Consider the following 13817-nt stretch of genomic DNA (forward strand, 5'->3'; position numbering starts at 1 on the left):
TATTCCAAGCCACCTTAATAGTTGAGATTGAGCCTTATGTCACGGCCTTGGACGCACTCTAACGCTACCGTGCCAGCACTCGGACTTACTCAACCTCTTGAGCTAAGACCAAGTCAGCCTAACCCTCAATACTTAGTAAGAAAGCTAAGAACACAAGAGAACACAAGAGAAAGGAAGCTTTGGTGGAAGAACACTTTATTACTCAAGTGTTTGTTACAAATGATTCACACCCTCACTAACTCTTACCTCCTATTTATAGCCATCCACCTCCTCAATGGATGGTTAGGATTAAATCTAATCAATGGTCTAGATTAATCATCTAGAACCTTATTTATAAATATCTATCCTACCACTACTTTCTAAATACTTCTAGATTGTTCCATACAACTCTTCATACTTTTATATCAATCCACACTCTTCTAGAATATTCTATGATCTTCTAGAGTCTTCTAGAACCTTATAGGTATTCCAGGAACTTCTAGGATATTCTAGAACGTTTCAGAACCATCTAGAGTATTCTCAAACACTCTAGAAAACTATACAAACACTGTTAAATCTAACCTTCTAAAAATTTACCGTGACATTCTCCCCCACCTAATGCGCAGACGTCCTCGTCGCGTTCTGTTCATGATAGCGCTCTAGGTGTTCTTGGAATTGCCACAGATCTTTACGAGCTTCCCAACTAGCTTCAGTTATCGGAAGTCCTTTCCACTTGATCAAGTATTGGATACTTGGTGGTACTCCTCTTCGTCGCACGACGCGATTAGCTGAGATCTCTTCGATTTCTTTATCAAAGGATCTAATCACCACAGGCGGAGCACGACTCGAATCACCTCTACTCGGTTCATCTTGGTCTTCGTGATATGGTTTAAGCATACTCACATGGAAGACCGGGTGGATCTTCATAGAGGGAGGGAGTTGTACTTTGTAAGAAACTTCCCCAACATGTCCAATGATCTCAAATGGCCCTTCGTATTTACGGATTAAGCCTTTATGAACCTTGTGAAAGGCTTTGAATTGTTGTGGAAGAAGTTTGATCATTACCTTGTCTCCCACTTGATAGCTTGCATGCCTCCTCTTTTTATCTGCCCATTTCTTCATCCTCTTTGCAACTTTGTCGAGGTAAGAACGAGTGACATCTACTTGTTCTTCCCAAGACTTAATCATATGATAAGCTCCAGGGCTCTTCCCTGAGTAAGGGGAAGGAAGAGAGTGAGGTGTAAGCGGTTGTTGTCCAGTCACAATCTCGAACGGACGCTTCCCTGTAGACTCACTCCTTTGCAAATTATATGAGAACTGAGCAATGTCGAGGAGTTTTGTCCAATCGTTCTGATTAGCGCTTGCAAAATGCCTCAAGTAACACTCGAGTAAGGCATTCACTCTCTCAGTCTGCCCATCGGTTTGAGGATGGAAGCTTGTTGAAAAATGAATCTCCGACCCAAGGAGTTTGAACAGCTCTGTCCATAGTCGTCCTGTGAAGCGTGGATCTCGATCACTAATGATGCTCTTAGGCAATCCCCAATATTTCACCACATTCTTGAAGAATAGTCGTGCTGCCTCCTCTGTAGTGCAGTCAGTAGGGGCGGGTATAAAGGTAGCATACTTCAAAAATCGGTCCACTACCACGAGAATAGATCCAAACCCCTCAGACTTCGGTAAGGCAAAAATGAAATCTAGAGAGACACTTTCCCACGGTCGCTCTGATGGAGGCAGAGGTTCCAACCACCCGCTTGGTGTCTTATTTTCAATCTTATCTTATTGGCACACAAGACAAGTCTTCACATAGCTCTCTACTTCATCTCTCATTTGAGGCCAATAATAAGAAGATTCAATGAGTGCCAAGGTCCTTCGCTGACCTTGGTGACCAGCCCACTTGGTGTCGTGGCATTCTCTCACTAATTTTCTTCTTAGATTTTCCCATTTAGGGACGTATAGTCTTCTCCCTTTAGTGTAGAGAAGGTCATTTTCTAGCCAAAATCTTTTGGTCTTACCTTCTCTAGCCAACTCCACCAACTTCTTGGCTAATGGATCGTGATGCAACCCTTCCTTGATGGTGTGTACAATATCTCCTTCAACCATAGAAATGGCCGCCAATTCAGCCTTGCGACTCAGCGCATCTGCTACCACATTAGTCTTGCCTGACTTGTATTCAAACTCAAAATCAAACTCAGCCAACAAGTCCTGCCACCTAGCTTGTTTGGGGCTCAACTTCTTTTGAGTTTGGAAGTAACTTGTAGCCACATTGTCTGTCTTGACGATAAAGTGTGAACCAAGCAAGTAGTGATGCCAAGTTCTCAAACAATGCACTACCGCGGTCATCTCCTTCTCTTGGACTGTGTATCGCCTCTCTGTATCATTCAACTTGCGACTCTCAAAGGCAATCGGATGTCCTTCTTGCATTAAAACCCCTCCAATGGCATAGTCAGAAGCATCAGTGTGGACTTCAAATACCTTTGAGTAGTCGGGTAGTGCTAGTACTGGACCTTCTGTGATAGCAGCCTTCAACTCATCAAAGGCCTTTTGACACTCCTTTGACCATTCCCAAGTGTGATTCTTCTTGAGAAGATCAGTTAATGGTGCAGCCTTGGCGGAGTATCCCTTGATAAACCTCTGATAGTAATTGACCAACCCAAGGAATGACCTCAATTCAGATACCTTGTTTGGCGGCTCCCACTCTTTGATAGCCTTCACCTTTCCTTGATCCATGCAGAGAGTTCCACTTTTAATGATGTGTCCCAAGAAGTGGACTTCGTCCCTTGCAAAGGAACACTTTTCCTTCTTCACATATAGGTTATTCTCTTGCAAGATCTTGAATACAGTTCGTAAGTGTTCTACATGTTCCTCCAAAGTATTGCTATAGACAACAATGTCATCCAAGTAGACCACTACAAACTGATCAAGGTAAGGTCGAAAGATCTCGTTCATCAAGGTACAGAAGGTCGCAGGAGCATTGGTCAAGCCAAAAGGCATTACCAACCACTCATACGATCCATACCTCGTGACACACGTGGTCTTAGGCTCATCACCATCAGCAATTCTCACTTGGTGATATCCTGACCTTAAATCTAGCTTTGAGAACCACTTGGCTCTACCAAGTTGATCAAACAAATCGGCTATCAAAGGAATGGGGTATTTTTTCTTGATGGTTACCTTGTTTAGTGCTCGATAGTCGATGCATAGTCTCAATGAACCATCATGCTACTTTTGGAACAAGACGGGTGCGCCATAAGGTGCCTTCGATGGACGGGTGAATCCAGCATCTAGCAAATTCTTGAGTTGCTTCTTCAACTCTTCAAGTTCTGGCGGTGCCATCCTATAAGGTGTTGAGGCGGGCGGCTTTGCTCCTGACTCTAATTCAATCTTGTAGTCCACCTTCCTCCTAGGTGGTAGTTGTTTTGGCAACTCGGGAGGCATCACATCCTTATTTTCTTCAAGGTCTTCCTTGATTTTGGGAGGAACATCTTCTCTTTCAGATGTTGACTCCTCTTGTAATAGAGCCAAATATGTAATCTCTCCCTTCTTGAACCCTTTCTTGAGTTGCATAGCAAATAGTATCGGTGGTCCTCCAACTTTAGAGACTGTAGGGACCATGCATGGAGACCCTTTCTCCATGACACATACTACGTCGTAGTATGGCATAGGTATTATATTTTCCTTCCTTTGCAAATCGAGCCCGATGACTATTTTAAAATCATCCATGGGTGCTACTGAGAAATCTACAAGGCCCTTCCAAGAATCAAGAGTCATCTCAACCCCTTTTGCTACTCCCTTAAGGGGTTCACCCTTGGTGTTCACGGGTTTGAACCAACCATTCTTTTCGGTGATCTTCAACCCAAGCCTCTTTGCTTCATCTGAAGTTGTGTGTAGCACCAGTGTCGATCATAGCCATGACAGGTTTTTCATTGATAAAGGCTTTGACATACATCAAGCATTTCTTTTCTGCAGTGCTTGCCTCTTTGCCCTTCACAGCATTTATGTGTTGGATGGATCCAACACACTCAGTTACTTGAGTTTGGGCCTCTCGTTCCTCGGCGATAGATGCCAGAGTCCCTAACTTGGGACAGTCCTTCATTTGATGTGGTCCCTTGCACACGAAGCATCCTCCTTTAGGTACGAAAGCCTTCTTCTTTTCCTCGTCCTCTTTCTTTGAAGAGTATTTTCCTTCCTTCTTGGTTGAGAAACTCTTCCCTTTGTCTCCCCCACTTTTAGTAGAACTAGGCTTGGAAGAAGACTTGGGTTTAGAGTCTCCCCTATGATACTCAGTGAGTGATTCGGCCACCACGATGGCCTCATCGACATCCTTAACATTCCTTCTTTGTAGTTCTTGCTTTGCCCAAGGTTGGAGTCCATCAATGAAGAAGAACAATGCATCCTCTGATGCTAAGTTGGGGATTTGAAGTGTGAGAGTAGTAAACTCCTTTACATAGTCACTAATCGTACTCTTGTGCTTCATCTCCCTCAACTTCTTCCTTGCTTCATAAACCCCATTCTCAGGAAAGAATTGTCTTTTCAACTCCCTTTTGAAATCTTCCCATATGGTTATGTTGCAAGTACCCTTCTCCATATCTACGCTCTTTCTCCTCCACCATAAAGTAGCATTATCAGAAAGATAGAGAGCTGCAGTACGTACCTTTATTGCTTCTTCGACCACCCCTTGGCCTTCAAAGTACCTTTCCATTTGCCATAGGAAGTTCTCCACCTCTCGAGTGTCCCTCACGCCCTTGAACTCCTTTGGCTCTGGGAGATCAATCTTTGTCATCTCCCTTATAATGGTTGGTCGAGATTTTGCCTCCTCAAACCAAACTCGAACTTCCTCAAATAGCTTCAAGGAATTCTCAAGCTTCTCTTCGATTTGGAGCATGCTTTCTTTGAAAGCATCTAATTCTCCCAACACGTGAGCCTCAAGGGTCTCCTTGTCATGTTCTATCCTTTGGAAGCGCTCATCCATAGAGGATAGAACATTTTCTAACATAGAAACTCTTTCTTCTAAGAAGTTAGAGTCCTTACCTCTAGGCTCACTTGAAGAACGGATCTTCTTGCCTCCCCATTGAGAAGGAATAGCATCCCTTCCCCTTTGAGACTCAACATGCTCCATGGTGATATTAGAAACCATTCCCACAAACCACTTGTACTCCCTCTCGAACCTTACTCTGATACCAAGTTGTCACGGCCTTGGACACACTCCAACGCTACCGTGCCGGCACTCGGACTTACTCAACCTCTTAAGCTAAGACCAAATCAGCCTAACCCTCAATACTTAGCAAGAAAGCTAAGAACACAAGAGAACACAAGAGAAATGAAGCTTTGGTGGAAGAACACTTTATTACTCAAGTGTTTGTTACAAATGATTCACACCCTCACACTAACTCTTCCCTCCTATTTATAGCCATCCACCTCCTCAATGGATGGTTAGGATTAAATCTAATCAATGGTCTAGATTAATCATCAAGAACCTTCTTTATAAATATCTATCCTACCACTATTTTCTAAATACTTCTAAATTGTTCCATACAACTCTTCATACTTTTATATCAATCCACACTCTTCTAGAATATTCTATGATCTTCTAGAGTCTTCTAGAACCTTATAGGGTATTCCAGGAATTTCTAAGACATTCTAGAACATTTCAGAACCATATAGAGTATTCTCAAACACTCCAAAAAACTATACAAACACTCTTAAATCTAACCTTCTAAAAATTTACCGTGACACTTAGGTTTAGTTTGATAAAATTTTTTAAAAAGATGTTTGTATTTTTGTATTTGATAAATTAAAAAATTTATATATTTATACTTACAATTTTTAAAAATTAGAGGTATTTTTAAAGAACCTAAAAAAAGTTTTTTAAAGTTAATTTAATAAATTGTACTTATTAAAATTAAAAAATCTAATAAATATCATTTATGAATTACAATTTAAATTTAATTCTTATAGTAAGGTATGTCTAAAATGAGCACAACAATTATGTGTTTATTGAATGTGTCACATTTATATAGACTATTAGATTTTATTAGATAAAAAGCAAAGGTTAATATAAAAGAAGAATATTAATGGACTCTGATGAATACAGAATATCGTAGTACATAAATAAATACTTGAGTAAAGTATTATTTTTGTCCCCAATATTTGGGGTTAGTTTCAAAGTTGTCCCTAACGTTTGAATAATCCTATTTAAGTCCCTAATGTTTCAAAATTGACTCAATATTGTCCTGCCGTTAGGAATCTGTTAACGGAATTGATGGCGGGACAAAATTAAAACGATTTTAAAACGTTAGGGACTTAAATAGGACGAATACGTTGACGACAAAAATGATACATAAAAATAAATTTTAATTTTATCTGTCAATAATATCAATTTTTTACGGTACATAGTTATTCAATTATTTTTGAATCACATCTAAGTAAATTAAACTTAATCACATTAATTTTATTTTTTTTATAATTTTACTCTAAAAAATGTTTACTCATCATAAAATATTTGTAGAATGACTAGTACATAAACTTGTGGGGGAAAATGACACATACAATAAAGTAATGTGATTCTAGTCATTTTACAAACATTTCATGATGAGTAAAAATCTTTAAGAATAAAATTATAGAAAACATAAATTTATTTAAAATAAAAGTAATGTGATTAAATGTAATTTACTTAAATGTGATTAAAAAATAATTGAATAACTATATGTACGGTAGAAGATTGATATTGGTGGAGGATAAAATTAAAATTTATTTCTATGTATCATTTTTGTCCCGAATGTTTTCGTCATATTTAAATCCCTAACGTTTCAAAATCGTCTCAATTTTGTCCCGCCGTCAATTCTGTTAAAAGATTTCTAACGTCAGGACAACATTGAGTCAATTTTGAAACGTTAGGTACTTAAATAGGATGATTCAAACGTTAGGGACAACTTTGAGACTTACTCCAAACGTTGGGGACAAAAATAATACTTTACTCTAAATACTTTAAATGACAACAGAATCTTTTATTCTTAAATAACTAAATATAAATATATAAATACAAAATATATGAATATTTTTTATAGTAAAATAATAAAAATTAATTATTATGCAAGAAATTTGTATAATATTAAAGAATTATAGTAAAATAATATTTTAAACTATACAATAAAAATATAAAATAACAAAAAATATTTTATATTACTTAAAAAATAATTAAATTATTATATTCAAAATTTATTAACTAACTACTTTTTGTTAAAGATAATATTATATAATATAATTTTATATCAAAATATTTTAAAAGCATAATTTATTTAAAATATTATATATAATACATGAAAATATTAACGTTTTCATTTTTTTTCAATTTTTAAAAAAATTGAACAAATAATATAATTTTAAATATATGCCTATCACATTATATATTAACTTATATTAGTAAGAACTAAACTAATCAAACTTACGTAATTAAAAATATGAAATATATAAATATAAATATTTTCTATTCATTAAAATTAGTTATTATGCAAAAAAAATTTTGTAATATTAAAAAATAATATTAAAATAATATTTTAAACTGTAATATAAAAATATAAAATAATTAAATTTTATTTTATATTACTTGATAAATAATTTAATTATTATATTCAATACTTATTAACTAACTACTTTTGATAAAAATATTATTATATAATATAATTTTTTTATCAAATATTTTTCAAAAAAGAGTTTATTTAAAATATTATATATAATACATGAAAATATTTTTTATTTTTTTAGAAAAACTGAACAAATAATATATATCAACTACATTTATATTATGTCTTTGGTGTTAAAAATCTGAGATATCATGTCTTGGAAATGGCGTGCTGATCTTCGGTTGATCTTGAGAGATGCAAATACAGTAGTAGACATCATGGCAAAGACCGCAATGAGGACCCTTTCTCCCAAATGGAACTTCTGTTGCCTTGGAAGGAATTTGAGAGTAGTATTCAACGAGACTGCCTTTCTTAAGCAGTTTCTTATTTCTTTCTCGCTCTTAGTTTTTGTTTATTTTCTTTAAAGTCACCAAAAAAAACTATATATATATATATATATATATATATATATATATATATATATATATATATATATATATATATATGTGTGTGTGTGTGTGTGTATAATAGTGATTGATAATTTGATACAGGATTGGTATATATTCTTTTATTTTTTAAATTCTCTAATATATATGCCACTTCATAACTCTCTTTTCTAGTCTTTTTTATTCATATTTATTTTGTGGTAATATTAAATAAAAAATAATTTAAAATTATTTTTTAAATTTAACATTTATAGCTTTATATATATAATATTTATAATTATATATTTATAATAAGATCATTTTTTATTTTTTATTATTTTAAATATATTTTTATTTTTCTAGTTAAATTTTTTATTCTCTAACTCGATCATACTTATTTATATATATATATATATATATATATATATATATATATATATATATATATTTCGCAAAATATTTTTTATCATATATAATTTATTAAAAATATATTTTTATTAAATCTAAGGGTAAAATATATAATTTTTTATTTTAAAGTAACAAATTTAATTCGTTATCTGATTTTAATGTTATTATATTATTATATTATTATAATTATTTAAGATATGAAAAAATTAATAGATAGTATATATATATATATATATATATATATATATATATATATATATATATATATATATATATATATATATATATTAAAAAGATTATTTTATATTTTATTATATAAAAATAGAAGTTTTTTATTCTAAAAAATATAAAATAGATAAATACAAAAAATATAAATATTTTTTATTCATTAGGATAAATTATGATGAAAGAAAATTTTTATAATATTAAAAAATATATTAAAATGGATATTTTAAACTATAAAATAAAAATACAAAATAATTAAAGTTTATTTTATATTATTTAATAAATAATTATATTACTATATTTAAAATTTATTAACTAGTTACTTTGTTAAATATATGATTATATAATATAATTTTTTATTAAAATATTTGTAAAAATAAAATTTATTTAAAAAATTATATATAATACATAAAAATATTAAATTTTTTCACATTTTTTGGAAAAACTTAATAAATAATATAATTTAGGTATAATTACATATAATAATTGGTTTGTATTTTAATTCAGATAGTATATGGTATATATATTATTTTGGAAAAGGTATAAAAGAAGACAGTGTATTTATGTTATTATATTTTTACAATAGTCTGATTTTATATACAGTTTTAATATTTTTATTGCATAAGTTTAATTAGTTTAGGTCTTACTAATACATATTATTTATTTTGTTTTCTAAAAAAAATTAAAGAATAAAAAATTAATATTTCTATGTATAATATATAATATTTTAAATAAATTATAATTTTAAAATATTTTAATAAAAACTTATATTATATAATAATATTTTTAACAAGTTAATAAATTTTGAATATAATAATCTAATTATTTGTTAAGTAATATAAAATAAATTTTAATTATTTTATATTTTTATGTTATAGTTTAAAATATCATTTTAATATAATTTTTTAATATTATAAAAAAATTTGTGTAATAATTAATCTTAATGAATAAAGAATATTCATATTTTTTGTATTTATATATTTTATATTTAATTGTTTAAGGATAAAAGATTTTATTGACATTTAATTGTCTTATCTTTTAGAGACTAATTTGACTATTAATCTTAAAGTATTGTGTATTAAAATATTGTCATTTAAAATATTTATTTATGTATTAAAATATTTTGTATTTATATTAGCTTTTTTTTATATTAGTCTTTCATTTTCATCTAATAAAATCTAATAATCTATAAATATAACACATTCAATAAATACATAATTATTATACTTATTTTAAATATACCATTTATATTAATATCTATTATAATATTTTTAAATTTTAAAAAATATTTTATCAAATACACATTATAATTTGTACTTGTTAAAATTTATTTTTAATTTAATTTATTAAATATAGATATTACAATTTTAAAAAAAAAATTATCTTTTAAAAATTAAATTTTATAAACTACTTTTAAAAATAAAATCTTTTCCAAACCAAATTTTATAATATCATCTAATCCGATCAAATTTAATTAAGTCAATCCATACCGAAAATACTTTTTGTAACAACTGATTTTATCTTAAAATAAATATAAAACGAATCTAATTTGCTTTGTAAATTTTATTTATATATCTTTTGAGAAGTAAGGGTAAAACTAAAAACTAAAAACTTCATCACAAAAAAACCGGATCCAGAATGTTCCACTGATATACGCTTCAGACTGATCCTGAACCGTTGGATTTGGATGAGTGAATGATCACAGCAGCTAGTTTGTATCATTATATATGTGACCCTTGGCCAAGTGTTTCGTTCTTTTCCTCCTTTCAACTGCCAAAATATTATAACAGCAGCAGCAGCCGCGCCACCAACACAACCGTTCTTCTTCTCGTGAGTAGTTCTTTTTCTCAGCTAATGTCTCTCAGTCTTAATGTATCTCTAGGTTTCCAACAATTTTTTTCATAAATATTAATTTTGTTAATTCCTCTACGGGGGCTGTTTTGATCCGATAGGTTTACGGGGGTTGAGGGAGGAACCCTAATTTGGATTGAATTAGGTGTTATGGAGAAGGAGCTAATCGAGCTCTACGATGCAGCCAAGAAGGCCGCCGATGCCGCCAGCTGCGAAGACGCCGGCCCTCACGAAGAGTCCCGATGTATCGATGCCCTCAATCAGCTCAAGAAATTCCCCGTCAATTACAAGATTCTCGTCAGCACCCAGGTCGCCAAAGTTTTGTCTTTCTATGCATTTTGTTGTCATGCCACATCATTGTTTTCATTATTTCGATGGATTGAGGCTGATGCATTTTTCCCCCTCGTGATTTTGGAACTGAATTCGAATTGTTAAGTTTTAAGGGATAGAGGGTGAATGGTAGACTAAAGTTGTTTGATATCTGTTTTGCTATAGCGTAAATTGTGGTTTCAGGAGGGTACTGCGATTGAAAAACAAGATTTTTGAGTGACTTGGTTCTCGAGTATTCCCTTTCACTTTTTTGTTTATTGTGCTATCTGATTCACCCAGTGACTAGGTTAACTCAGGATCCATTAATTTCCTCTCTAAGCCTAGGTAGCTTTCTGATTTGCACTGTATCTTTGGCTAGTAAGTAGGTACATTATTCTTATGCCAATTGTTCAACAAAAGCGCCTTGCTGATGTTAGCGGGGTGTTTTTTTTTTTTTTTTTCAAAGATCAAATGAGTGTGGGTATTGGTCTATTTGGAGGTGACAATGACATTTTTTTGATAGTATGGCCTTTTAAGGGGTGTAGGTCCGGCAGTATGAGGAACACTCCTGTTTTGTCTCACTGTTTCTAGAATACAGGTGATCCAAAATGCAGTAGAAAGGACCAGAAAGTGAGGAAAACATAACAAAAGATATTGTTATTTTAGAGTTTAGTTCTGAGTGTGAAGCTGAAGCTTACATTGCAGGCTTATCTGTTTCTAAGTTGTGGTGTAAACTTGACATGTGATGGCATAATGATGACTTCAGGGTTCAGTTTGGTATCTCATTCAATTGAGAGAGAAATAAAATTAATGATGGGCTTGAACATGTTTTTCATATAAAGCTCATTTCTTGAGTGACGAGTGACTACCCTTGTGTCTCTACCCCTTTTATCCTTATTCTCTTTTGGCTTTTTAGGTGCAGCCTCAAATTTGAATTGCTTCCTTGGCTTTTGCTGTATAACTTAAAGTTGAGGTTTGACTTCATTTTTTTCTTTTTTTTTGTGCACCAATTTTCAGGTTGGCAAACATCTTAAACATATCACAAAGCATCCAAGGCAGAAAATTCGGGCATTTGCTCATGACCTAATTGAGATATGGAAAGACATAATATTAACCGAAACAGGCAGAATAAAGAATGGGGGCTCTGATAACAAAGACTCGGCAAATGGTGATAGAGCTAAATCTGGAAAAATGCAGAAGAGTCCTTCTGTGAAGGTTGAGAAGGTTGAAAATGGTACATCAAGGCCAATCTCAGCAAAGGTACACCATGTGGATGGCAAAATTGAAAAAAATAATGGTGCTGCAAATGTCAAGGTGGAAAAGATAGTCAAGGAAGAGATGCAAGTTTCTGGAACAAAGAAAATGTCAACAAGCTCACCTGTTACCCCAAAGCTGAAGACTATGATTAAATCTAATGATGCGATGAGAGACAAAATACGGGATCTTCTCCATGAGGCTTTATCCAAGGTTTCAGGAGAGGCTGAGGAGGATATGGTGGATGAAGTAAATGCCTGTGATCCTATTCGTGTTGCTGTGAAAGTCGAGTCTGTGCTCTTTGAAAAGTGGGGCCCTTCAAATGGTGCGCAAAAGGTCAAGTATAGGTCCCTGATGTTTAACTTGAAGGATCAAAACAACCCAGATTTTCGGAGAAAAGTTCTACTCGGCTATATTGAGCCAGAACGGTTAATCAATATGAGCACGGCTGACATGGCTAGTGAGCAGAGGAAGAAAGAGAACGAGAAGATCTATGAGAAGGCATTGTTTGAATGTGAACGTGGAGGTCCACCAAAAGCTACGACAGATCAATTCAAGTGTGGGAGATGTGGTCAAAGGAAATGCACCTATTACCAAATGCAGACTCGTAGTGCTGATGAACCTATGACAACTTATGTCACTTGTACTGTCTGCAGCAACCGTTGGAAGTTCTGTTAATGTGTAGTGCTGACCAATGAGTATCTCCAGGGTGAGGTTCTCATTTGTTCCTAATGCCCTAATGGTGATGGCATGAACCTGCTGAGTGTCACTATGGTTCCGCACCGCAGCCATGCCATGATTTTCTTTTCAGAAGTGTTACGAGTAGATTTTTCACCCCTTCTTTTAGGCAGAAATGTACTTTTTATTCTTTTCACGTTTCAATTTATTTGTAATTTGTTGTAAGTTTAAACATAAGTTGCTATCTTGTGATATCGAACTAATGACTTTACCAGGTGAGAAATTTTGCTTTCTTCATAAAGCAATTTTATTTTGTTTTTATCTTTCATTTTAATCTCTATAGGGAATTAGATTCTTTTTTTATTCAGAAACAAAGGTGTATTGATTTGTTTTTCTTATTTTTGTTTTTGTTATCTCACAATATTTTCTAACCCGATATATCAAAAACTAATTCTTCACATATCTAAAAACAATTCGTAGATTTGAATTTTGTTTAAGAGTCTTTAACATTTAAACAAACAAGAGATTTAACATTTAAACAAACAAGAGAATTAATTATTCGACTAATTTAAATTGATTTTTTTATTTTTTTCTTATTAATAAAAGAAAGATGAAGTATTACTTTTGTGCTATATGAGTCAAATTTTGAATTAGTCACTAACATCTTAAGCATTTTATTTTTATTTTAAAAAAAAATTTAAATAAATTGAATATTATTTGGTTATTAAATTTAAAATGAATAATTAACAAAATAAATAACGCAAATGTAAACATAATTATTAAGTCATACTTTTTTGTAGGTTAAAAAGATATAACCAAAGTACTTTTTGTAACACTTCTTTTTTTATCTCCTTGTAAAAAAAAATTTTAAATCCTAATAATTAACCATTAATATTTTTAAATAAAAAATACTAAAATAAAATATTATTAATTTTTTAATATAATAATTATTCATATTAAATTTAATAACAAAATAACATTAAACCCGTTTAAAATTTTTTAGAACCGAAATTTGACTTTTGAAACATTTTGAAACCAAAACAAAACGTTATAAATCAAATTAGGAGTT

The 13817-nt window shown here is 32.1% G+C and overlaps 1 protein-coding gene across 1 annotated transcript; it reads left to right on the plus strand.

The window, feature by feature from the left end:
• The first annotated feature begins 10335 nt into the window (after positions 1-10335).
• Positions 10336-13061, plus strand: LOC112715735 (transcription elongation factor TFIIS). Its single transcript, XM_025767545.3, has 3 exons — positions 10336-10486; positions 10609-10816; positions 11834-13061. The coding sequence occupies exons 2-3, from the start codon at positions 10658-10660 to the stop codon at positions 12746-12748; spliced, it is 1074 nt and encodes a 357-aa protein (XP_025623330.1). The 5' UTR covers positions 10336-10486; positions 10609-10657; the 3' UTR covers positions 12749-13061.
• Positions 13062-13817: the final 756 nt, after the last annotated feature.

The sequence above is a fragment of the Arachis hypogaea genome, chromosome 10 (assembly GCF_003086295.3).
Source record: "Arachis hypogaea cultivar Tifrunner chromosome 10, arahy.Tifrunner.gnm2.J5K5, whole genome shotgun sequence".
In the NCBI taxonomy this organism is placed as follows: Eukaryota; Viridiplantae; Streptophyta; class Magnoliopsida; order Fabales; family Fabaceae; genus Arachis; species Arachis hypogaea.

What these genes read in the sequence shown, in the direction of transcription:
- LOC112715735 (XM_025767545.3), top strand. Translation starts at nt 10,658, where the DNA reads ATGGAGAAGGAGCTAATCGAGCTCTACGATGCAGCCAAGAAGGCCGCC. An exon ending in AGATTCTCGTCAGCACCCAG is followed by an intron (nt 10,817 to 11,833) that starts GTCGCCAAAGTT and finishes ACCAATTTTCAG; the next exon opens with GTTGGCAAACATCTTAAACA.